Consider the following 26,705-nt stretch of genomic DNA (forward strand, 5'->3'; position numbering starts at 1 on the left):
AACACCACACTGGTCTTATAAACGAGTATTCTTTTTTTTTTTTATTATTAACTTGAGTATTTCTTATTTACATTTCAAGTGTTATTCCCTTTCCCCCATGTATTGTCTTTAGGTAGTGGCTTAGTCCCTGGAAGCTCTGGTTGCTTGGCATTGATAAACGAGTATTCTTAACAGTAAATAACAATGAGAGTTGGTGACCTATACTTCCTTTCTTTAAAGATTTGTTTATGTGCATGGAGGTTGTGGGGGTGGCCCATGCACACGGTACAGGTGCTCTCAGAAGCAAGAAGCGGGCATCAGATTCCCTAGAGCTAGAGTTTACGAACTCCCCTTCCCCACGTTGGTTTGAATGAGAACGGCACCCACAGGCTCATGTTTAAATACTTAGTCTCCAGTTAGTGGAACTGTTTAGGAAGGATTAGGAGGTTATCTAAATTTTATGTGGATCGCAAATGTCAGTCAACTAACTGGTCACACCATGTATCCTCCTCTTTGCTCAGAAAGCTGCTACTGCCTTTAGAAAAAGCCCTTTATTCTTCAATATTTTGCCTGGGTTTCTTGTCACTCTTAAGCAACACTACCTCCCCTATGTGAGTGTCCTGGCTACTGCACAGGCACACAGTTGACAAAAGAGCATTGCAGCCCTGTGTTGAGCCAGCACGTGCTCAGGCACCAGCACCTTTGTTCAGCAGTCTGGGGTGTGATGGGTGTGCAGCAAATTGTGCACACAGTAAGCATGTGTGTAAACTGCTAGCCTCAACCAGTTACATGGCAGGCAATCGTCAACATCGGGCACCAACACCCTTTCCCAGCATTACAACCCTTTCCAGCTCTGACCATGATCTTAATAACATACAGAGCTTTGCAAGGGACTTCTGTGTCCTCAAGTCTCCTCGGTTTTTAATAATTCCTCAGTCTTGGACTGCTGTGATTGCGTTTGTCCACTGAATGTCCTTTAATTTGATTTTGTCTGGTGTTGCCTCCAGATTAGATGTTCAGCAGCAACCATTAAAAATGTTCTCCCTGCTACCTGTCACATGGTACTTGACTTCAATTTGTGCTGTTTTGATGGTGTTCATTCCAATTGCCTCATCTATGTGGTGACTGCCAGGCTTCCCTCATGAAATCTCATCCTTTCCTTGAGAGCTGACAAGGACTTTGTGAGGAAGCACTTCAAAACTATGATACACCCCACTTATCACCCTTGCTCATCTGTTTGCTTATGTGTATGTCTGCACACTTATGTACCCCACTACAGCCAATGCTATTGTTATTTCTCTGGATGCTCAACCTGTACCTAATTTGGAGTCCATTTTAGCAGGTTTCTCTGTCCCTTTGACTCATTTTCTGAGTACTTTCCTTGCTTTCTGGCTCAAGACAGTCCAGATTCCTCTTAGATGTTATGTCCCAGTCTCAGGATCTGCCATTTCTCCAAGGAAACTATATTCACTATTAGAAAATGGCATTTAGAAGCCAGGATTTAGAAAGAAGTATACTCACTGCTATTGAAGTACACCTGTTCTGCCCTCTGTGGATGAGGCACTGCTTTAATTACTTCTCTATTGCCAGGAAGAGACACCATGACGGCAGCTTATAAAAAAAAAACATATAACTGGGGGCTGGCTTACATGTTACATGACCATCAAGGCAGGAAGCATAGCAGCATGCAGACAGGCAGGCACTGCTCTTGAGCAGCAGGTGAGAGCTTACATCCTGATCTACAGTCAGCAGGCAGAGAGAGAGAGAGAGAGAGAGAGACAGAGAGACAGAGAGACAGAGAGAGACAGAGACAGACAGACAGACAGACAGACAGACAGACAGACACACACACACACACACACACACACAGGGTCTGGTGTGGGCTTTGGAAACCTCAAGGCCCTGGCTGTTGCCTTCCAGTGATACACTCCCTCCAACAAAACTGTAGCTCCTAATCTTTGCTAAATAGTTCACCTATGGGAGCCATTGTCACTCAAACCACCGCAGGTGCATGTCTGTGTCTGTACTTACATGTGCTGATGCGTGTGTGTATTTACTTCTACATTGATGTTTATTGAAAACCATGATTTACATCAGTGTCCTCCAACCTATGTGCACTATAGGAGCCATTACAGTTTCCTCGGTTTCTGTATTAACCATCTTCTCTGACACTGACAAGCCTGGCTGTATTAAACCTGTATAATTCATCCTTCCCGATGTACTAATTCCCACTGTCTGCCACCTCCATCTCTCCAGCACAGGTCCTGACTGCCCACGACAGGCATACCCTTGAGGACTCTCCACACAAGGCAGGGGAAAGGAAAACAACTGCCTCCCCTTATTGGTTTGGCTGCAAAATGGCACTCATGGGCTCTTGAGCAAGGGGGAGGAGGATCATGTGGTCATTTCTTCAATCCAGCACAGCAGGCTCTGTGTGTCTCGCTAGCTCATAGCTTCCATCCTCAGTGTTCCCTCACGAGAGAAAGTGGCTGTTGACATTCCTGCCATATTACATTCAACAGATTAGGAATGAAAAAGAAAAAGTGTTTCTAGCTGAACCAGGCCCCTTAGTATCTCCTTGGAGTCCTACACATCTTTGCTTTCCCTTGTTCCCCACACCCAGACACATGGGTCACCGAATCAAACAAGACCAAGAGCTAAACAGCAGAGAATGGGTAACTTGGTGGCAAATGCCAATTTTTGCTACTACTACTTTTTATATTTTCCTAACCAACATTCTGCATTCAGGTAGTACTGAAGACCTTACATAAGTTTCTGGAAGCTGTTTAGCTCATCTATCTCTAGGTTTTTAAGTCTGGAGAAATGTCACCCTGAGCATCCAAACTTCTTAGAGGCCAAAATGGCTGCCTGAATCGTATACTACTGCTTCTTTGTTCATTTCAAAGTCCCAAATGTGAGAAACACTGCCTGGGTTCTCCTCCCTCATGGCCACTCCCTCCAAATTTACTGCCTCCAAAAGTTTGCCCTTTCACCTATTTGATTGGATTGATTAGATTTGATTAATTTGATTACAGACAGAGAACAAAGTCCAACAATGGTTCTAACCCTAACAAGCAGGCAAGAAGAAGGAAAAAAATAATGTAATATAGGAAATCACAATATAGAGAGGCACATAAGTCTGCATAGAAAGACCATCCTGTGGGAGTGGGTAGATATATCCTGAGCAAGTCTTGCAATGGGACTCAAATGAATCACCCATGTTTCTGCAAGGAACATGACCAGAGCCACTACTTAATACAAGGTCTTCTATTTGTAATTTACTATGGCAACAATTTCCCAGCAGTGTCCTAGTGTCCTTCAGATCATACCTGCTTAGTGTTACTCAAGCAGCAGGAGCCAGTGTGGGGTAGACACAAGAACACACACCTGGTGTGGTAAGGCATGTCCGAGTCACAGCACTTGAGCACCCAAGTCAGGAGGACTGAATGGTCCAGGCCAGCCTCAAAATAACTAAAGAAAACAGAAGAACACAGACCTTTGAACTAGCTGCACTGAACTTCACAGTCAAGGAATGACAACTGTTTGAGTGCCTGCCTCCTGTGGTTGAGGCATTCCACCCTTTTGAACTTTAGTTATAGTACTGAAGAACAAGGCAAATACTGACTTTCATGTGAAGAAAATAAGTGAGACTTTGGCCAACAAATACTTTTCATCTCCAGCTGAAAGAAGGGTAAATCACAGAATAAAATGAACCAAGTGACACAATGCACCCCAGATATAATCACATCTGGCATATAGCTGTCTCTAGTAAATGCAAATTCAGACAGAGACAGACAGAGACTGGGTCTGGTGTGGGCTTTGGAAACCTCAAGCCCCTGGCCCTTGCCTCCCAGTGAAACACTCCCTCCAACCAAACCCTAGCTCCTAATCTTTGCTAAATAGTTCACCAACTAGGATCAAACATTCAAATATGTGAGCCTATGGGCGCCATTGTCACTCAAACCACTGCGGGTGCACGTCTTCAATTTGTGCCATTTTGATGGTGTTCATTCCAATTGCCTCATCTATGTGGTGACTGTAAGACTTGCTCAGAATATAACACAAGAAACCCATACTTTGGTTATCTACTTGACAAAACTGTTACTGTACTTTTTGTTTTTATGAGACAAGGTCTCATGTAGCTGGTTTGCCTGTTTGCCAGTGCTGGAGATCCAACTGTGGGCCTTTTGCACGCTAAGGACATGGTTTGTAAAGTTAAAAAGTACAGTACAAAAATCCACCAATTAACTCTGCAAACTAGCTTTTAAAGACAGAGTGTCCTCTATTGCTGAAGTCTAGCCTGCTTACTCAGGGACTTCTGGGAGAAGGTTGGGGAGAAAATGAAGCCAAACTGCACGCTCCTCACTTAGCACCTCAATTACAGGAAACAGACAAGGAGAAAGCCATCAATAAGAGGAAAATAAGCACACATATGCGCAAGACTTACCCCCACCCCAGAGGTCATTCCAATTGATTCAAAAATAGCCTTTATTTTTAACTCATTATTTCTTCCTGGGACCTCCAACCTATCACTCTTTAAAAAAAAAAAAAGGCTCTTACTCTAATGGATTTCCTTTAACATAAACAAATGAGCTTGGAATTAAGCTAAGTTAAAACACATGCACACCTCTGAAGGGTTTTGAGTGAGGCTGTGCCGTTGTAACTCGTTGATTAGAGCTAAATAGCAATAATAGCCACGAACAGAATCAAAGGCAAGGATCGCCAAAGATCCAGGTGTTTTATTAATGGCTCCAAAGGGAACCAAGATCAGAAACTGACCAACCGAAGTCGGTTTTGAATTCTTTTCCAGGTTTTGGTCTTTTCACACATAAATAACTCCTAAAATAATAAAAAACATTACTTTTGAAAACTGCTAGCCTCGTTTCCTTAGGATCTTAAGCTACCTGTTAGAGGCATCTGTCCCGCGAGAGCAAGCATCTGCTCTGCTCGGGACAGCGTCTGTGTCTGTCTGCCGCTCGCCTTGGCCAAGGCGTTCACAGCATGGGCCGTCCCGGCAGCTTTCCGGGGTCAAATGCACGCTCCGCCCCGCGGGTTCCGTCCGGCAGACCCCGCATCGCCTGAGACGCTAACGGCCAACACTCCGCTGGCTGGTGACCGAGTCCCTAAGCCGCCCCAGGCTCCCAGTCCCAGTCTGTCTCCGAGCCTCACCTGCACGGGTCAGGGGGATCACCAGGAGCGAGCCCGGCCGCGGAGCGGAAATGCCCGACTGGGCAGGTACTGCAACCAAACCGCCTCGGGCGGCGCCCCCTGCAGGCTGCTCGCGGCTGCGCCCGCCCCCGCGGCGCCAGAGCCACTACGCACACCTGGAGGCAAGCACATTTTTTTCCACGCGCCGGAACCGCTCAAATACCTATCCTGAGACCACTTTCCTCTGAAATGAAAGCAAGCTCTCCACCACTACTCCCACCAGACACAGGAACAACCGCTCCCACCAGGTTCAGCTCTACATTACACACATGCTTTGACACCATGTTAGACCCGGACACACCTAAGATTCACTACTTCCGAGAGACAAACACAAAATTGGAGACACACCCCTTTCACATAGACACTGAGATGATGCTAAGCTCAGATCTGAGGAAGGCTCCATAGGACAGATTCATGCACCGCCAAGGCATCACAGCTGCTCATACACAGCCCTACTGGATACAGGTAATGGTAGCAATCAACTCTTTTTAAAATAAAACTTGTTCAGGAGTTAATGGAAGAACTAGCTTTCCCCTCTATCCCACCCTTAGTACTAAGAGGCAGAGAAGATGTATGAGAACCAAAAAGTGAGGGCAACTTTTTCTCTAGAGATTTTCCTCATGGAAGAATGCAGGCAGGCACGATGCTGGAGAGGTAGCAGAGAGTTTTATGTCCCTACCGGGAGGTGAAAGCAATGTCACAGAGATAGCTAGACAAGAGGCCCATTGTCTCTTCCTAGAGACCCATAGTGAGTATGTGATTACTGGTTTTCCTTTCAGCATTTCCCAACCCTTTGACATTTTTGTGTATGTGGAGTACTTGAAATTGTTTTGTATTCCCAGTAGAGCCAAATGATGCTTAAGTGGTTGTATTTTAAATAGATTTCCAAGTCTAGAAGAAACCTGACCATCATATTTACAAACCACCAACTTTACAGAAGGGGGACCACGAGAAGGAAGACCTAGGAAGTCGAGAAACAGGGAGTAATAGGATATCCGTGACGTCAGAGATAGGTAGGGATGAGGAAAGAGGTGGAGAAGGGGAGCAATCAAAACAGTGCATATGAACGTCTCAGAGCAGCTCATAATGTGGCATGCTAATCCACAAGACTAACACATTCAAGAAGAAAGTTAAGGGCCTAAGTATGCTTGAAGTTACTGCTTTACTGCAATCTCATTTCACAGTGGAGAAATTAATAAAACCTGTAATGATCACATTGTATTTATTGGAAGCAACTGGTGCACAGAGTAAATAAGCAACTAACCCCAGGTTCCAGGTAAATATGATGAGATTGGATTCATCTGTCTTTGATAGTCACTGAACCTTAAAAATAATGACTTTATGGTGTCTTAGGGTTTCGATTGCTGTGAAGAGAGACCATGACTACAGCAACTCCTATAAAGGACACCATCTAAATGGGGCTGGCTTATATTTCAGAGTTTAGTCCATTATTGTCATGGTGGGAAGCATGGTGGAATGCAGGTAGCTGAGAGTTTTACATCCCAGCACCTGTGACACACATCCTCCAACAAGGCCACACCCCCAATAATGCCACTCTCTGAGTCTATGGTGGCCACTGTCATCCAAACCACCACACAGGCAAGAAAGCTGACTCTGAGATTCAAGGTCTTGTTCCAAAAATCTTCCAACCTTATCACCTTGTTTGCTGAAGAGTAAATTCTACCATGCAAATACTTTTAATCTACCTATCTATCTATCTATCTATCTATCTATCTATCTATCTATCTATCTAATGTATATGAGTACACTGTCACTCTTTTCTGACACACCTTGAGAGGGCATCAGATCCCATTACAAATGGTTGTGAGCCACCATGTGGTTGCTGGGCATTGAACTTAGGACCTCTGGGAGAGCAGCCAATGCTCTTAACTATTGAGCCATCTCTCCAGCCTCCCATGCAAATACTCTATCAGAATGTTTTTAGAATTTTTAATGATGTGTATTCCCATGTGTCTATGCATATAAAAATGTGTTTTGTTCATACGTCTACGTATTAAACTTCCTCATACGTCTGTGGAAAGTGTTATTTCCCATTCCAGACATAGGTGATGACTGAGTCTCAATCCCATTGGTGGGAGGGAGATCTCACACTGATATGATTGGCTAATCTCGTAGCAGGGTTACTGAGAGATTGTTACTGAGTTACCCTTGGAGAGTTGCTGTAACAAGTTACCACAAATGGGTTAGAATTTTAGAACTTTAAAGTTGGAGGTAACCAGAACATATAAAAGTGGTGGTCTGTGATATCACTGCAAGTTACATTGCTGTGTGTGGAACCGAGTGGGAGCGGAATGACGCGTTTCCTGATGTCAGTCAGTTGGTGTGAGCATAGCAGTGAGGGAGTGCTCCAGTGGCATGACACTTGCTAGTCAGGGTATTTGGCATAGCCTTTGTTAAGATTCTGATCATTTCGATTCCCAAAGAGTAGTGCAGAAGTAGGTAAACACCGTTGCAGATGTGTACAGCAAATTTCATTTCTAAAGGTGGCCCCGACAAGCACTCTCATTTCTCTCCATTGCCAGACTTTGTCTTCTCACCCCCACCAGGTAGGGCTGACAGAACAGGAGGATAGGAGCCAGGATGGGTAGACCCTCAGACCTAGCTTAACTCCCAAGGTTCTCCAGGTGGGCCTTGAATTGGGCCAGGCTCGAGATATCCCCATGTCTGCCACCATGAGTTCTATATTCCCCTTCCTCCCCCCCTCCCCCTCCCTTATGACAAGCTCTCACTAAGTGGCTTAGCTTGACTTGGGACCTTGCTGCATAGTCCGATAGGACCTCAAACTCACCATCCTCCTGCCTTGTATCTCCACGTCCAGCTTTGTATATCTACCTTAAAAAAAAAAACACGCTAATGTTCTTACATAATTATCGTAACAAATTTAACATCATCAGTAGTTTTTTAACTTAAACTCAGGACTCATGCAACTTTTGCTTAGATTCAGGTGGAGCTATTTACTTTAGAATTCTTGTAGGTGATTATGTAACTCACACGGCCTCACAGTGGGAGTCACGTATTGATTCTAGTCAGCAGTGAGCTCAGCTTTCTGGGCTCGCCTCCCAGCGAATGGTTTTATTCACTGCTGATCTTTGCCTGAATCAATTAATTCATTTGGGACAAAAAAAAAAATCCAAACAAAGGATGATTTTCTAATCAACATTCTTTCAGCATTTATTATGAGTAGCTCTGATTAATCCATCAAGAAGACTCATCTGCTCTGGCTGTTCGCTAATCCTGTGATCTTGAGAGGCATGCTGAGTCCAATTTTCTGACAGGTGTCTGAGTTGTCCACCCCGGAAAGCCTCAGTGAAAGCAGTGAGACTACAGCCTTTGTGGGTCTCCAGTAACGTTAAAAATTAACCTGACTGCAATAATTAGATGCAATAAATAATACAAAGAAACAAGCAGAATCTCAGGCTGGTACGTCTATTTGTGTCTTAAATAAAGGCAGAGTGAACACAGCCACAATTTTTAAAACGTTACTCCTTATGGTGTTGGGGCTCAATCCTAGGGCCTTGTGCATGCTAGATTACCACTTTGCCACTGAGGTATAGCCACAGTCTACACAGATACAGCTCTCAATTCAGAAGCCACGATTACAAAGTGAAAATGGGAAATTAGTCACTCTGGCGCATAGCAGGTATGGCTGTTTCAATGTTACCCATAGGCTCAAATGTTTGAATATTTGGTCCCTAGGTGGTAACAGTATTTGGGTAGGTTTAAGAAGTTTGGACTTGCTTAAGGAGGTATATTACTGCCCATAAACTAAGGTTTCAAGCCTTTCTCTATGCCTAGTGGCTTTCTCTCTTTCTCTGCTTTGTGCTTGCCACTGGAGGTGTGAGCTTCTTTTCTGCCCCCACATCTCTGCTCTGCCATAATAGACTCTATCTGGAACCAAAAATCCGAATTAGCTTTCTCCTGTAAGTTGCCTTGGCCATAGTGTTCTTAACAGAACAATGTAGAAGTGACTAATACAGCAGGCACCCCCGTTTTACCGAATGAATGAGGGAACAAAATATTTATTAATGCTACCTCTCCTTTGCCACAGCTACTCATTTAAAAACAACCCGCTCTGCCATTTGTCATTTATTTCAGTGTCCACTGGGATTTTCACCTTATAAAACAAATCTTTAAACTTGAAAAATGGGTAGAATCATGTGAATAAATTACCTAGGGGTACCAAGATGTGTCTGTCAACTCCAGGTCCAGGCAGGTTGATTAAGAATATAGACACAGATGTTCGAAGCTTCGATGCTGAGCTCAATCTTCTATATGACTTTTCAAGTCAGTAATCTGAAGCCATATGCAATGAATACACTAGGTAATATGAGACTCAAAACCAGAAGGCCCTGTGAGGGGATGGATGGCTGTGTCTAATGAGATGAAACCTAAAAGAACTTAAGCATGCATGTAAGCTGAAACAAATCTGAGTGACCAGATAGAGAACCTGCAGCAACACAGCTGAGCTGAGAAACAAACCCAAGGAAGTGAAGGACTGTGGTCAGGAAGTGGAGGACTGATCAGGAAGTGAAGGACTGTGATCAGGAGGTGGAGGACTGATCAGGAAGTGGAGGACTGTGATCAGGAAGTGAAGGACTGTGATCAGGAGATGGAGGACTGTGATCAGGAAGTGAAGGACTGTGATCAGGAGGTGGAGGACTGATAGGAAGTGGAGGACTATGATCAGGAAGTGAAGGACTGTAATCAGGAAGTGGAGGACTGTGATCAGGAAGTGAAGGACTGTGATCAGGAGGTGGAGGACTGATCAGGAAGTGGAGGACTATGATCAGGAAGTGAAGGACTGTAATCAGGAAGTGGAGGACTGATCAGGAAGTGAAGGACTCTGGTCAGGAAGTGGAGGACTGTGATCAGGAAGTGAAGGACTGTAATCAGGAAGTGGAGGACTGTAATCAGGAAGTGGAGGACTGTGATCAGGAAGTGAAGGACTGTGATCAGGAAGTGGAGGACTGTAATCAAGAAGTGAAGGACTGTGGTCAGGAAGTGGAAGACTGTGATCAGGAGGTGGAGGACTGATCAGGAAGTGAAGGACTGTGGTCAGGAAGTGGAGGACTGATCAGGAAGTGAAGGACTGTGATCAGGAAGTGGAGGACTGTGATCAGGAAGTGAAGGACTCTGGTCAGGAAGTGGAGGACTGTGATCAGGACGTGAAGGACTGTAATCAGGAAGTGGAGGACTGTGATCAGGAAGTGAAGGACTGTGGTCAGGAAGTGGAGGACTGTGATCAGGAAGTGAAGGACTGTAATCAGGAAGTGGAGGGCTGTAATCAGGAAGTGGAGGACTGATCAGGAAGTGGAGGACTGTGATCAGACTTCCCCACATTTAAATGTTGTCCCATCTGTCATTAACAATCAAAACATTAAAATAAAAAAAGCTATTAGCCAGGTGTGGTGGCACATGCTTCTAATCCGGAAGCTGAGACAAAGGATCATGAGTTTGAAGCTAGCTGGGCTATATAGCAAGATCCTGTCTCAAAATACAGACATACATACATAAGTATTAAGAGGTAAGTAGAGGTTGGGGATTTAGCTCAGTGGTAGAGCGACTGCCTAGCAAGCGCAAGGCCCTGGGTTCGGTCCCCAGCTCAAAAAAAAAAAAAAAAAATGAGGTAAGTAGATAAGTTACTGGAAGCCAGCCTTCAATTTCAGTCTTAGGATAACCAAGAAACATACCAAAGCTCTCTTAAGACAGGAATAAAAGAAAAAAAAAAAGCTTACCTGATGGACTTATAAAATCTACAGCCTTGAAATGCTTCCTGAAGTATTATCCAACTAAATGACCATTTTCTTCTAAAAGAAAACAGAGGGAATCCTGACAGACAAAGCAGCAAGAGTTTAGGGGAACCAGATGCACACATCTTTATTGGACTAGAGAGTTTATCCGTAGGAAGGGGGAAAAACCCAGAGCTTTTAGAACTATTTTTTCTTTACTCTCAAACAAGTAGCATTAAAACAAAAATCAACAAAAAGCTACATAGCCTACATATATTTCTGCCAAGGTAGGCCCTATAGGAAGATTAATAATACACCCCATATAAACTGTTAGTATTGTTTTGGGGACGTTTAAAGAAATGTTTGAAATGTAATTCCTTTGCTAATATATTTTTCAACTACTACAAATTACAGTGCTGGTCTACATCTACACAGCTCTGTCCCCAGAAAGTGAGTGTTGGCATTTCCATATCTTCTGGTCTGTACTGTCAGGCTGGGGTCTACACTATACAGACATCACTCTAACCTCAGGATTCCTGCTTGATCATCAGCTTGATTGGCTTTGGAACCAACCAATAGGCAAACCTGTGAGGGGTTATCTCTACCGGGTCACCTGAAGGGGAAAGACCCATCCCAAAATGTGGGCCTCAAGGTCCTGCCGCAGCTGAGGTTTGAGGAACACCCCGCCTGCCTTTGCAAATGGCTGTAGAGAACATTTACACTGCTGCTGCTTTCCTTCAGTTTCTCTGGCTTTATGATTGTGGGCTTTAGACCAGAGGCTATCTGGGGGAATTCTCCCGGCCTTCGGAGTCAGACTGGGACTACTGACGACCCGCTTTGTGGACCAAACAGCAAGAGTTCTCAGCCTCTCTATTATGAAGACAGTCATTGTTGGACAACCTAGAAACAATGCAGTGCAAATCAATCCAAAACTCTCCCCCGCTCCAGTTCTGTTTCTCTAGAAAACCCTTGACTAACAGACTTGTCATTTTTATTTTTAAACTTTGAGACAGGGGCTCACTAAGCTGCCCAATGTGGTCTTGAATTCATTCTATCACCTAAGCAGGCCTTGAATTGGTGATCCTCCTCCTAAGTAGACGGGATTATGTACACACCACCAGGCCTGGTTCCTGTCTGCACACTGATTCTCCCGCTTGATTTTAATTAACAGTGAAAGCTGTATTCCAAAATCCAGTACACAGAATCAAATCGATCAATATGGATCTACAATTGATCTCATTATTTCAACTTCAGTAACTTCATAATACAGTTCTATAAAACAGGCCTATGATGGTTTTTGGTTGTTGTAAATGTGACTGGATTCAGATGCACCTATGCATCAGGAAGGAGGTGTAAGAGAGGTTGTTAGAGCCAGTACAGATGTGAGTGGCAGTATCCCACAGGCCGGGGACCTGCGGAGAATAATAAGGTGAAAAAAGCCCCTTAACTCTTACACTGTTACTCAGGTGTCTTGTCACAGCAGTGGGAAAGGAATGGACAGTGAGCCCTGAAACTGTATCCAGCTTCACTCATATACTAGAAAAGAGCAGACTCTAAGAAGAAACCAAGACAGTTTCATGCCAGTTTGTGTGATAATTTTACTGCATTAAGAAATTACAGAGATTGCATAAATTATGAGGTCAACAGTATATAAAGAACAAACTAACTAAACAAATTGTTACGATCTAATGTGACAAGGAAAAAACAAACCCAGTTTGTAAGAACACCACACAATCCAGAGCTATGACTTCTTTTGAAAGAGAATTTACATTTTTGCATTTTCTGGATAGAGTAATGTCTGTAATTACATCGTGTGAGATGGAAACCCACTTTACAGCTAAAAACATGGAAACACAGTGTCTGCACACAGATAGCCCTCTGAACACTGGACAGAACAGAGACCAGGATGTTAGGTTGCCTAAAGTATGGCAGGGTAATCTACCAACCCCGGAATATTATCCCGCGCACTAACATCACACATGTTGGAGAATACATACACACATCACAAAAGCATGGGAGTCCATACCTTCCTATGAAAGAAAAAAATAGACATAAGTATACAGACATTAAAACTTCCCCTTCTTCAATTACATATCCTGTTCAACGCAAAACTGTGAATAAATAATTTCTTATAAACTTTGTTACACTGTTGCAAAAAGACTTTTTTAAAAAAAAAAAAACCCAAATCTTGACTTACTTTCTTGTCATTGAGTAAACATGCTAACATACAGACGGTTATGTAAGTCGCAGGAGGCAGCAAGCATTGTCTACATACCTCATAACGACAATCACACCCCAAATGCAGTTTAACACAGGCGAAATTCACTCAATATTTTTTTTCTGTTTAGTTTTTTTTTTTTTTAAAAAAAGGTTTCATTTTTTGAGATTTTAGAATTACATTTGGGTTGTGTGAAAAAATACAACTTCAATGCAAAAATCCTATCAGTCATTCAAGAGAGTATTGCTGGTGCTATAGTCTTTTTGCATGTGTTTGTTTTCATAGAAAAAAAAAACAACAGTAGAGTAAGATAAATGTCCGAGACTTTTAAATGGCTAAACATAAGCACACGATCTGAACAGAGGCCTCATGCACACACTCACAAACTCCCAACATGAAGGGCAGATCAGACATCTTTCTTCTGCATTTGTTCTAGCTTTCTTCTCAGGAGACTGTAATTCTCCTTGGTGCCTACTGCCACAGGGTCAAGCTGCAAGGAGATCTCATAGTGTTTCTTGGCCGAGTCGAGATGTCCCCAGCGATGATAAAGCACAGCTGAAATAGCAGGAGATGAATTTGGTTGGAAGCACTTCTGACTAACTTGCAGGATTCCCAAACACACACACAAAGAACCATTGCAGAGTCTTTACAGAAATCACTGTTTAAAAAAATATTGTTTGTACTGAGAGCTTTATTTATTGTAATCGCACACCCTGGGGAGTGTACCCTGGGCCCTGCCCATTACTCATGAGTTTCTTCTTTACCGTAAGACAGGATTCACGTGCTTCCAGAAATGTTATTACAAAGAAGGGCACAAGACAGCTTCAGTGCTGCTGTGAAACTTCTGCCAGTCAGCAGTGTACTGAGCTTGGGCTCGCCAAAGTCCAGTCCTTTCTTATTTTATTCCTTACAAAACACCCACAACTTATTTTACTTTTTGAAGGTTTATCTATTATTTTATTTTATGAATATTTTGCCTGCATGTGTATATGTGTACCACGTGCATGCAGGGCCTGGTGCCCATAAAGATGAGAAGACGTCACATCCTCAGGAAATAGGGTTACAGGCGCTAGGAACCAAAGCTGGGTCCTAGCAAGAGCAGCCGGTGTTCTCAACTGCTGAGCTGTTTGTATAACCACGGCCATTTATTTTAAATGAAGAGGTCCATATACCTTTTGGTGAAATAACAGCTGTGTTTCTAGTCTGAAATAGGGGCTCTGACCTAAGAATCAAACTGTAAGATGACAGTTACAATAAAGTGAACTAAGTGCTTTGTAAGAGGAATGTTTTTCATGAGGCACAGGAGCATGAACGTGTATGATAGGTAGGCACTCTGCACTGAGCTGTATCACCAGCCCGTTAAAAAAAGTCATTCCGAGACAGGGTCAGTACAGGTTACCTTTTAAAATTTACTTGTGTGTGTGTGTGTGTGTGTGTGTAATATCAAAATTTCAATATAACTCAAGCGGAAATTTTTCTTACCCAAATTACCATGGTAACTTGCAACATTTGGATTTGCTTTAATTGCCTTGAGGAATAAAGCTTCAGACTCCTATAAAACAAAACACATGCAGAAGGTATTATGCATGAAGCAAAAGCAATCATCTTACCTTCTAGCATCATTGTTTTGTTACCACCATATCCTTTCCAGAAAACAGCCTTGCTCAGAAGAGGCTAGAGAAGCTAACAAAAGAAGGTGACAAGGGGTGGCAGAACGCAGTGGTGACCAGAGAGAGGGAATGGTGAAACAAGTGGCTGGGATATCACTACATAATTCAGTTGACTTGATTCAGAGCGCAATGAGGGTAGGGCACAGACAAGGAGAGGACCAAGCTGTCAAGGACACGCAAGAGGGCAGCATGCCCAACCTGAAGTGAAGGCCTGATTGCAGACTCTCAGGTAAGGGGTATGAGCTATTTAATCAACTCAGAACCCCAGAACACCCTCACATCCCAGATGAAGCTGGATCCCCCATTTAACAGCAATTAGCAAAGAGAATGAGGAAGAAATGGCTACCTAGTATGGGAGCCGTCCAATACTGTGTACGACTGTCACCAAATGCCCCTGGTGAGCATGGACTGACTTTTGTACAGACTTACATTTCCTCTAAGTTGTCCTTAGTTGCAATGGGGTCACCATGAAGCAGGGTAAAGTGGTTTTCTACCAGACTGAGCCTAGATGTCACTTTCTATCATGATGCCCAGAGATAGATGTACAACATGTCTACTAACATAAGCCCAGGCCACAATGCATGTGTCTCCCACATGTAGATCCAAGCTCACTGAAACTGGTGCCAAATGCTGTGAGATTGGGGACAATTCTGGCTTCTCTGAGCGGATTTTCTGCCTCTCTGCCTCTGCATTTTCTGAAGTACAAGAACAGCAGCTTCTCTGCCTGGGAAGTACGCTGGGTGTCAAGGTGGACAACTCTGAACTCACAGAGCATGTAGAAAACCTGGTCATACAGAAGTATTATTGTAAAGGGTTTCAATAAAGCCATCAATCTCATCTAACACCTAAAACTACAGAAAATAAGAGAGCCAGATGATGAGACTCCCTTTAAGATTCTCTGCTGCCTCACGGGAGTTTGCCGGAGTGAGCAACCACAGGGATGGGTGACGTGTTCTAGGGGTTCCTAGAAATTCGTATTTCCCTAACTGCTCAAATGCCAAGGTCATGGATGTCCCTGGGTAGACAGTGACACCCATTGTAGGCAGAGGCTTAAGGTTCACACATTTTTACAGAATGGCTACTCCTAATGACAAGGCTGAACTCAGCAGGGGGACCAGAAGATCAAAGAGGAAGCTTGAATCAAGTTTCCAAGGCTAGAAATGGAGACACTGCAGCCTGTCAACACAGGAGTGTCCCAGAAAAGGCAGGTCTGGGAGCAAGTGAGTGTGGGCAGGACATGCTGGCCCTCGAGTGCCAGGGCTGCCCCTGCATGCTTCAGCACCCCTGGACTGTGTCTGAGCCTAGACATAAGTCTGGGCCTAAAGGTGTTCCAAGCCCATGGCATGATCATCTGTCCCATAAGCCTTTAATGACTCTGTTCAAGAAAGTAGTGAACTCTTTAACTGGTCCACGGAGAGATCTGGATGGTTCTAGGCGCAGGCAATGTGCTGGTTTAGACCGATGAATAGATAATGACCATCATTTAAAATTGGAGATTTGGAAAAAAATAAAATAAAATTGGAGATTTGGTTTATCAACGCAAAGGAAAAGTAACACACTTTCTTCTAAAGTACATTAAACACTGCGTTTAAAAGCAAACAGAGCATAACCCCAGACTCAGAGCCTGTGTCTGGAACAGTTAAGTAGCTGAGACTGAGTTAAAACTTTGATTTTGTAGCTACCCTGTGTTTCTAATAATGACAGGATATTACCTTTTAAAACACATTTATCTGTGTTTAAAATATATTCAAAGGGCTGGAGCGATGGCTCAGCAGTTGAACATATTAGTTGCATGGTCTCTTAAGTAAACATATAATAAATAAATAAAGCAAATAAATCGGGTAGAACCTATATGAGGAAAACCAGAATTCTTAACAGTGTGGCATACATGACCAGAGTTGTTTGGGGTACCACTCTCTTACTGTGCCTGCTCTTAAACCCCAAAGCAGTGAACGAACAGTCAGAAAGGGATGGCTGGGAAGTACCACAGGAAAAACGGAACATCACCTTGGCTCTCCCACATCAGCCCCAAACTGGAAAGCAACATAAATTTTAATGGGCTTAAAAGTGAACCACAGAGGTTCATTTAATGATCATTAAGCTAACATCTTTTTATATGCATGTATTTACCATTCAATAGATGCAAACTCCACCCATGTTCTCCTATCATGCTGCCAGAAGTCAGGCTGACTACTACGTTCACTGAATCATGGGCAGGTGAGTGACTGCTGTTAGCACCTGAACTACTCAATACAGCAGACACATTTTCTGTACACTCGAGCTGCTAGTCGCAACTGATAAGAAATTCATTTGGTCATTTCACAACTGCACTCATGAGACCCTGAATCTGTATCCCAGCAGCCATGCAAACACTGGTGTTGTGTTGGGAAGTCAGGGACAGGAGGATTGCTGGACTTCTCTCAACAGTCAATCTGGCTGAATCACTGAGCTCCAGATACAGCTCCGATTCTCAAAAATAAGACAGCTAGTGACTGAGGAGAAAGATACTTTACATCAGTCGCTGGTTCCAGCCACACACATAGGTGCAAACACACGCATGTGTGCGTGTGTGCATGTGTGCACACTCCCTCCCTCACCTCCCCGGCTCCCCCCAATCCCTGGGCTTGAAGAAGATGAGCTGCCAATCCTGTGAGACACCATTTCCCCCATTTCCCTATCTCCCTATGATCTGCTCAGGGCTCTGTCAACCTGCAGTCAACAAGCAGGACAGGGGACCCTGTAGGCCAAGGACAAAAGATAGCCTCCTTCTATTGTGACAGAAAAGCTACCCAAATGTTTACATTCCAAATCCTTAACTTAAAAAAAAAAAAAAAAAAAAAAAAAAAAAAAAGAAATGTATGAGATGCTGGCTCCCTGGCTGGATTAGGCTGGCTGAACCCTGGCTGGAAATGTCCCATCATGCTCCTTGCTGGTAGCTGCCCAAGAGCCTAAAATGAGCTCCTTATTTCAGATTTTGTTTTGTTTCCTTATCATAGGCTCAGGACTCTGGCCTTGTCCATTAGAGTAAACATGTGTATAGATAGGCGACCGATTGTACTACTCTGTGACACGGAGTATTTTCTACTTATGGGGTGGGGGTGGGGCACAATGTGAACAGGAAGCCAAATGAACCCCGGGCTTAGTTGCCATAATAGAAATTGCACTTTATAGACTGTACGATGATAGAAAAATCAATACAGTGAACAGAATCAGCATCTTGAAGATTTGCTGTAGGTAGCTGGGTCAGTGGAGAACTGAGTCTCCTGATTTGTCCTTGCTGATTCGCCCTTCTCCCACGTACAGGTATAAAAAATAAAATGAAACATCTCAAAAAGCCACGTTTTTTAGGATAAAAGCTAAAACTAAAAGTGTATAGTAAAACCTAAACTCACCAATAATCAAAAATACAGAAACACATAAAATAGTTTACAGAAAATTAAACCAATAGTGACAGCTAATGAGTACAAGGAAATGATACTAGAGAGGAACTGATTAATGCAGTGGTAGGGGTCTCTAAAGGAGATAACTAATCACTACTGTTAAGCCTTGACTCATATCCATGGCCTCGGGGTGTTCAAAATAAAACACAGCTGTTATAATTCTGAAATAAAATGATTTGGAATAAAATATTAATATGAAATATTAATAAATATTTTAAGTAATAACTCAAATATCAGGCTGTGGAACTGCTTTTCCAAGTGTTTCCAAAGTCTTTCTGTCTGTGTGAGGTGCCCAGGATGTCATTTAGAAATAAATATCCCTGACTTGACCTACTCCTGGCTGATTCTCCTGGGGTGGAATCTGTGTTAACCAGCTCCTTCAACAGTACAGAGTGCAAAATACAGAGTATAGAGTGTGGTATAACCTACATAGAATTCCCTACACAAGCCCAGACAACAACTTACTGCTCCTGAAAAACTCAGTGGATGAAGTGTGCATGTGTGTGCACGAGTCTGGAGGTCTCATACATTCTTGGCAAGCCTTCTGAGCTACATCTTAGTGCCCAAGTTTAGATCTTATGATTTTCATGGGTCAAAAACATCTAGGGCCTTGATGATAACAAGTAACTCAGAGAAGAAACCTAGGTTTATAAAATGCAAAAGACAGGGGGTTGGGGATTTAGCTCAGTGGTAGAGCGCTTGCCTAGGAAGCGCAAGGCCCTGGGTTCGGTCCCCAGCTCCGAAAAAAAAGAACCAAAAAAAAAAAAAAAAAAAAAAGCCAGAACCCACAGACAAACCTAGTACTCCTTCCCTATTTCAAGGGACAGGGTCAGACTCTTCTGCATGCAAAAGAGGAGGACAGTGCCCTGAAAGGGTGGCACTGTGCTAAGTCGTCTTGACAACGGCCATGTAGCACACAAACTCAGCACCAGTGTCCCATTCTAGTTACTCTTCCCTCTCCACGAGGAACAAGCTGGTGTCTGATGAGAAAGACACGGGTCTAGCTGTTAGGTAACTTCTCCATGAAAAGAATCTGACCAAGAGCTCTCCTGGTGCTCCCACTCTGGCCTAACCCTCCACTGAACTGGGCATAAGAAACACTGTGGCTTCTGTCAGCTGCTGGACTGACCGCAGAACATCAAGATCTCTGGCTTACCCACCTTGTATTTCTGGGATTTCCCCAGCACGTTTGCCAATGAGAACATAAGGGAGTGATCATTAGGAATTAACTGCAGTGCCTCTCTTCCCACGGCTTCAGCTTGGGCTAAGTTACCTGGGAGGAGAAATGAAAACCAATCAGTACTGTGTTGTGTCTCCATCTCTCCGGAGCAGGACTTGAATGCATGATACACAGTGTTGAAAATACTACTTGAGAAGACCCAAGCAGAACACGAGAAGACCCATAACCTAGTGGGTGGAAGAGACATGGCAACTCAGCCCTACTAAGAGACATTTTAGACCATTTAAATTTTCTCCCAGATACCAGTTATACCGAAACTGGGACATAAAGTGCAGCAAAGCAACACTAACTTCTGGATATTCTCAGAGCCAAGTATGGGGCCTGTGTTTGTCTTAGAAAACAAGCATCTATCTCCCGTCTACATGGTTTAGATGACTTAGTAGTTTTCAATTCTGTCAAAGAACCACCAAGGTTTCTTAAGGGATGGTTGGGTTTTTAAAAAGAAGGCAGGAGAGGGCTACTTGGTGGAGAAATTGTCTACCACATCCAAGGTCCTGGGACTGATCTCCAATATTGTAAGATAGCAAAACAAGAGTAGCAGACCCTCCGCACCCCAAACTGGTCAAATCTGGTCTATTATGGGCTAAGAAATCAGATCTAGTCATCAGCATTATATTTTAACTAAGAATCCATTGCTCTCAGTATAAACCTGAAAGCAGATCCTATGCTTACCTAGCTGTTTCCAGCATGTTTGAGGGTGGTGTGGTTCAATGGTCAGCCTCAGAATAAATGAGACCTGATCACATACCCTCCTCCATGACTCAACACTTATTCTCAGTACATTATGATGTTCGTCACATTATATTCAGATATGTTAGAGGAAACTTCATTTTCAAGAAAGACAACATTAGCATTGTGTGTGCTGCATGTACTCGTATGTGTTCAGAAACCAGTATCAGGTGTCTTCAGTGGGCTGCTCTCCACTTTATGTTTTAAGACAGGGACAGGGCTCTCAGTGTACCTGGAGCTCCCTAGTTAGGTTAATCTAGCTGGCTAGTGACCGCCGCCCCAGGGATCTCCTGTCGATTTCCCCAGTGCTGAGGTCGCATGGTATCTACCACCGTGCCTAGGATTTTATAATGGGTAACATCATGCCCGCACTGCAAGCATTTTACCGACTGAGTCATCTCCCCAACCTCTAGAAAAAGTTATTTTGGTTAACACCAATCAACCCAGACTGATTCTCATCCTTCCTCCCTCTCTTCCTTCCTTCCCCACTCCCTTCCTTCCTTCCTTCCTTCCTTCCTTCCTTCCTTCCTTCCTTCCTTCCTTCCTTCCTTCCTTCCTTCCTTTCCTGGAGTCTCACTGTGTCATCCTGGCTAGCCTGGAACTCAGAGATCTGCCTGCCACACCCCGCCAAGTGCTGGGACTAAAGCTGGGCACCATCGCACCCAGCTTACTTATCGTTTAAACTGTAGGACTAACGCTGGCCAGAGTGCCCTGAGTAGCCTGTGGGAATGACTCTGGTCTGCACACCCTGACTGGCCAACAGAACTGGACGGACGCAGAACACCTTCATGTCCACCTCCTTCTCCCCTGCACCTGTGTTGTCCAGAAGTATGACCATGTTATTCCATGCCAGGCTGTGCTCCGGCTTCATTACGGTGGCATTTCTCCAAGCATTCAATGCATCCACGTGGCGATTTAGATCTGCATACTGAAAATAAAGACCCCCCCGGAGTCAATATTCCAGCTCTTTTCCTTCTTCCCTCTCTGTGACATTATCACAAAGGCACACAAAATCCCACAGAACAAACAAGAACTACAGCCTGACTTCCTGTCAACCCACATACTTGAATGCACAACCCTGGTGAGTGGGTGCCATCACAATGCAACAGATTCTTTGGCAGACCATCCGACCCTCCTAAATGCAGGTCGAAGGTACATTTCATCTGAATATACTCCCTCCCTAAACCCTGCATGAAGTCCCTATGTCAGGAAGCTCTGACAGCTTTGGTTTTATTATTCCCTTCTGCTGCTTACTAAGCACATTTTCCACTGGGCGACAGGAACATTTTGAGTTGTCCTACGTCCCACACAACAAATAGGTAAGGTGAGGTTAAATGAATTATGAAAACATTTGCCAACGTCTTTTTGTTAAGAGAGAATTTCTCAAATTTCTCCCGAGGCTTAGAACATCAGGTTGCGATGCTTTATCCTTTAGAACCATTAAGAAATGGTATAAGAATTCAAATAGGGCTGCTTAAATATACCAAACATTAAACGTGGTCCCTGCGTCGGATGTCTAAGTCAGTTCTCTCCAGCGTGTATTTATTACACGTCACGGTCACCTGGACAGACTCAGTAATGACACTGTAAATTTGTTTTACAAAACAAGTCCTCCGGATGTTTCCTACTTGTTCCCACGATTACTGTGACTGCTGTTTTGTTGAAGGCGAACCAGATAACAAGTTTTCATTTTGTCTCCATAGCTACACACTTTAAGGAGGCAGAGCAACACAGTGATTTAATACTCAGCAGGGACTAGAGGTATCATCTACCTCCCAGTCCTTCATGGGTCCTTCACCCTCTGACTCCTTGACACATTTCTCCCAGCCTCAGAAGAACAGGACAGAAGGACAGGGCAGAGAACCATGCTTCTCCCCCACCTCTTATTCTCCTACTGGCTGTCTCAGAATGGCTCCATCCACTCTCCCGCTGTCCCAAGGCTGGAAGCAGTCATCTTCCTCTAAAAGGTAGCTTCGTCTGAGGTCAGTTCTCTGCCCATCCACATGCTTCCCTCAAACCTACTGATCTCTGCACTAATATTTACATTTTTGTTACTTCCACAACTGTCTGACCAATTTCTTGTGCTAAGCCTTCCCTACATAAAACACTTTTCTAAAGCCCATCATGACTGATCTAATGACTGGCTCCTTCACAGTCAACTGTCCCCAGCACTCCTCCAAGTCACTGACAGCACCACCCTCAAGGATCAGCACCACATCCCAAATAATCCAGCTCTTCCCATTTCCTCTATAATGATGTTATATCCCCTTCTTATTGGAGTCCACAAATCAAAGCAAATATTTATCCCTGATTAATAAAAATGCAACTTCTAAAACAGACACCTTGAAGCTGTTAAGTTCCTTTTATTTTTGGATATATAAAGTAGCCAGTTGAGATGTTAGAGATTAAGCCTTAATGCTTTTAAGTTTTCAAGGGCAAAAGCTGGATAATTAAACCACGGAGGAGAGTGGCAACCATGCACAACAGGCCCTGTGGTAACGCCATATCCGGTAGTACAATGGGTAAACAATACCGTGGCCTCCATCGTTTTGGGGCTATGAATGACTGTCACAGTCCAAGCATCATGTGGCCCATGGCTAGAGCTCTCCATCCAAGCTTATATTTTATGTTCTGTGTTCTTTTCTTTGGAAGCTACTCCTATTGGGTTCATTTAGCATAGATTCTGTTTTCAAAATCCCAAGCAAGAGCAGTGACGGGCAATGAGCTGTGAGGAAGATCGCGATGTCTGTAGAACTGACCTTTAATGTGGAAGCTGCAGGTGGGCCACTTGCTTGTCAGGCAGTGACCTGAAAGGAGCTACCTCTAGAAAAGGGGAAACACCAAAGACTTCCCAGGGACCGGCCTAATGCCATTTAACTGCTAGTTTAACTGGCTCATCAAACAGAGGTAGTCACTCTACCTCCATGCATAGATTTAGGTTCACACCTTTGCTCCTTCAAGCCAGCACATCCTCCCTTTGAGGACTCATCCTGCTTTGTATGTGACTGAGGTTTTCAGTCTCTACTCACACTGTCATGGGGTTTTCAAGTGTCCCCAACCCCAGCCTACCCGTAGAAGAGCTTTGGTACTTAGTTTTCGGTTTCTGGGAGAGACCTGCTTCAGCACATTAGTATGAAACAGACATAAACTATGCATTTTGGAATGTAAAAGCACCCAGGGCCCAGCCGACCTACGGACAGCTGATAGAGACAAGGGAATCTCAAGCTTTTGTCCTTTGTTCAAACCTCTGCTCCCTGGGTTCAGTGGTGTTGATGTCATGGCTCTACTGTGCCCTGCAGGAAGTGACACCTGTTTTTGACACTGGAGTAGATTCCTAGAGATGGTGTCTTCCTATCATATGTCTATCACAACTAAAACAAGGTTTGTGTTTTTTTAAATAAGAACATGAAACCTACTTCATTCTAAAACTTACAATATAAGCACTGTCTGCCCACTTAAAGTGACTTGTCCAACATTAGAAAGCCAGTCTTCCTCTTTGCCACCAAGTGCCTGGCCATTTTGTTTCTCTTCTCATTCTACCTGCGCAGTCAACAAAATCATGGCTCATAATTCCAGAAACAAGCATGCTAAAGGCCGAAGTTATTCATGCCAGAGTAAAAAATGGAAGCCCATTCTTTCTATTTAAATACTACAAACACCCAATGTTTTCTTGGTTTCCCTTCTGCTTTGACATGGTCTTTGGGTCAAGTCTATATAGGGATGATTACCAGAGGTAGGGCCATGCTGGGGGACATTTGTCATTTTTTTTTTTAAATTTTTTTATAAAAACACAAATGCTGTATGGAACTTCTGAATTATCGAATAGGAGATGAAGTGGTTATTTGGATGAATAGCTAATGTGGGGGAACTACTAGTTTTGTTTACACAAAGAATGCACAAAACAAAGATGCTTCAGTTATTTCAAATGAGGATAAGAAACATTTTTTTTTTAACCTGTGGGTGCTACCTACTTGTGTAGCTACACACTCTTTAAATGTCCCATCCCTGTGTGCACAGTCCACTTTGGCTCAGACAGATCAAAAGTATTGCCCTTATCAACTTCACCAGTCAATCTATTGACTCCTATTGAAAGAATTATGCTGTTTGTGCTTCATTATTTTCTTTGTCAGGATAATTAAGAGCAATCAGATCACCTTAAACATTTGGTCAAGAATCAGTAATACAGAACAATTCAAACACCTTAGTTTCTATACCCATTAAGTCCATTCAGTAAGGCCCTATCAGATAAACACTCTAACTCCCGAAGCTGTCCTTTTGGGGAGGATGTCCCCTTGCAAAGGAAGAGATCTGCTCCCTTGGGGGAAAGAAAACAAGGAATCTCAGAAAATCAGTTACAGGTTTGTTTTTGAATCTTAGTTTCCATTGAATTCATGTTTTAAAAACAAAAAACAATGTTTGTCAGGAAGCAGATCCTTGGAGCATGTTTTCCAGGGCAGAAGGGGATGTACAGAATTTCATTTCATCTACTGCCTTGGTGGTTATGTAAAACTGGAGTCATTCAGTTTGGATGGCTCATTAATGAGAACATCAGCAGTGTACACAAGGAAAACAAATACGACTTCCAAATGAGATAAACACATATAGAGGACTTTATAACGTGGTGAGTGCTGGATGGGTTTAAGAAGGTCATTCTGGTTTAGGTGATGGGAAACTGGGACCGCCCACCCTTACCAGCCGCCCGAGGTTGTAGTAGCAGTCTGGGTATTTCCGCCTGTGCTTAATTGCTGTGCGGTAGCTTTGCTCTGCCTCCTCAAACCGTTTCAGGCTGTTCTGAACTATGCCCAAATTCATCCATGCGGCTGCAAAGTCTGGCCTGGAAAAACATTTTTTTTACAAAAGAAAAACAAGAAAACGAGGGGATTAGATGACTGCCCAAACTCAGAGATTTCACTCTTTGTTCCTGGCAGAATGTTAAGAAAAGAAGATGCTTACTGTATTTGGACAGCCAATGACAGCAGCTCTTCAGCTTCCTGGAGCTCATTCCTTTCCTTTAAGATATTCCCAAGGTTATTCATGGCATGAACATACTTGGGATTTAGTCTGGAAATGGAGAGAAAAGTCACACAGTCTGCTACTGTTCAAGTGCTTTCAGCTAACACTTAGCAATCAGCCAAGACAGAGAGGCATTTCAGAAAGTGAAGGTCCAAGCATACACATGCATACCTGACTGCTTCCCGGTAATATTTGATGGCTGCTGTTTGGTTGCCTTGATCAGCCAGGTTTTTGCCAATGTTGTAGTGAACCTGAAAACACAGGTGACAATTTGGCCATCAGCACATAGACTTCTCTGTTCAAAGTCGGTCGTCTATCGAATCTTCTAACTGAAGACAGAGGGGAAGGAACTAAAATATAAATACATCACTGACCAGAATTATAAAGCCCTACTCGGGGGAGGGTGGAAGGCTTACAGGCCTACATAAGAAGTTGTGAGAATGATCCACAAGTCAGAGAGGTCATAAGCAGTTGTAAGCTGCCATATGGGTGCTGGGAATTGAACCCAGATCCTCTGAAACAGTAGTCAATGCTCTTAATTGCTGAGCCATCTCTCCAGCCTCCATTTTTAGTACAGTATTTCACTCATGGTTTAGGAGCGAGGTTTAGGGTGAGAACTCAGAATACATCGATCGACAAGATGGTAGAGTAGGTTGTGTGTCCTGGCATGATCTTCAGAGAAGGCTGCTGCTGGTTTACTACAAGAATGTGCCAAGGCAAGTCTCTCTCCTTATGAAGCTATATCCTATGCCTTCATCGAGCCTCAGTTGAGTCCTGGCAGGAAATGCCTTTACATACTGACCCATCTTGTTGGTCTTAAAAAGGTTAACTTACATGATGGGAGTCCTGTGTCTACTAAGAATGAAAGAGAACATGTTATGAGTAAACAGACCATTTGTAAAGACAATGAAAGAAACAGGACTCAAGGTTGCAAATCAATGAGGAATTTTTGAACACCTTAGAGTGAGGACACCTGGGAGGCTGATGCAGAGCCTCTCAGTTACACATGGGCTCAGAATATATTATGAGAAATGTCAGGTGTGATAGTACATGCATGTGGTCCTGGCACTTGGCGAGTAGAGGCAGAAGGATCAGATTAAGGCCATCTTTGGCCTCATACAAAGTTCAAAACCAGTCAGGGCTACTTGAGACCCTATCTCAAAAACACCATTAAAATAGAAGGAGAAAGAGGAGGGAGAAGAGAAGGAGAAGAAAGAGAATGAGGAAGAAAAAAAGAGGAAGGAGGAGAAAGGAGGAGAAAGCAACAGCAGCAGGGACCTGGACTAAGATCAGAAAAGCAGAAAGCCATGGCCTTGAAAAAGGTCATCAGAGGTCTCTATTGATGATCAAAAGTTCTTCCCAGAACCATGAGTAATCATAAATGCCAGAAGTAATCCCGGAATGGGATATCACAGATCTTTCTTCAGAAGTGAGGTCACACAGGGATCCCATCCAATC

At 43.5% G+C, this 26,705-nt stretch overlaps 2 protein-coding genes across 20 annotated transcripts in view; both read right to left on the bottom strand.

Moving 5' to 3' along the window:
• Window positions 1-12,370, bottom strand: part of Ggact (gamma-glutamylamine cyclotransferase) — a 30,726-nt gene extending 18,356 nt beyond the window's left edge. The window contains exons 1-3 of one of the 13 annotated variants that reach the window (XM_063274176.1): window positions 9,379-12,370; window positions 7,997-8,040; window positions 3,367-3,450 (exon numbers count right to left, since the gene is read on the bottom strand). In XM_063274176.1, the coding sequence (XP_063130246.1) occupies window positions 3,367-3,383 (17 nt within the window). In that variant the 5' untranslated portion in view covers window positions 3,384-3,450; window positions 7,997-8,040; window positions 9,379-12,370. Of the gene's footprint in view, window positions 1-1,500; window positions 1,591-3,308; window positions 3,451-4,426; window positions 5,094-5,148; window positions 5,721-7,996; window positions 8,041-9,378 lie in introns of those variants that run through there. The other 12 variants (XM_063274178.1, XM_006252520.5, XM_006252512.5 and 9 more) reach the window with 12 other exon arrangements.
• Window positions 12,371-12,515: 145 nt separating this feature from the next.
• Tmtc4 (transmembrane O-mannosyltransferase targeting cadherins 4) overlaps window positions 12,516-26,705 on the bottom strand; it is a 56,432-nt gene continuing 42,242 nt past the window's right edge. For 6 of the 7 annotated variants that reach the window (XM_039093207.2, XM_006252523.5, XM_006252524.5 and 3 more), the window contains 7 exons: window positions 25,419-25,498; window positions 25,188-25,295; window positions 24,927-25,068; window positions 21,048-21,162; window positions 19,426-19,538; window positions 14,638-14,707; window positions 12,516-13,710 (listed from right to left, as the gene is read on the bottom strand). In XM_039093207.2, the coding sequence (XP_038949135.1) occupies window positions 13,562-13,710; window positions 14,638-14,707; window positions 19,426-19,538; window positions 21,048-21,162; window positions 24,927-25,068; window positions 25,188-25,295; window positions 25,419-25,498 (777 nt within the window). In that variant the 3' untranslated portion in view covers window positions 12,516-13,561. The remainder of the gene's footprint in view (window positions 13,711-14,637; window positions 14,708-19,425; window positions 19,539-21,047; window positions 21,163-24,926; window positions 25,069-25,187; window positions 25,296-25,418; window positions 25,499-26,705) is intronic. The other variant, NM_001134414.2, reaches the window with a different exon arrangement.

Source organism: Rattus norvegicus, chromosome 15 (genome assembly GCF_036323735.1).
Source record: "Rattus norvegicus strain BN/NHsdMcwi chromosome 15, GRCr8, whole genome shotgun sequence".
Classification (NCBI taxonomy): domain Eukaryota; kingdom Metazoa; phylum Chordata; class Mammalia; order Rodentia; family Muridae; genus Rattus; species Rattus norvegicus.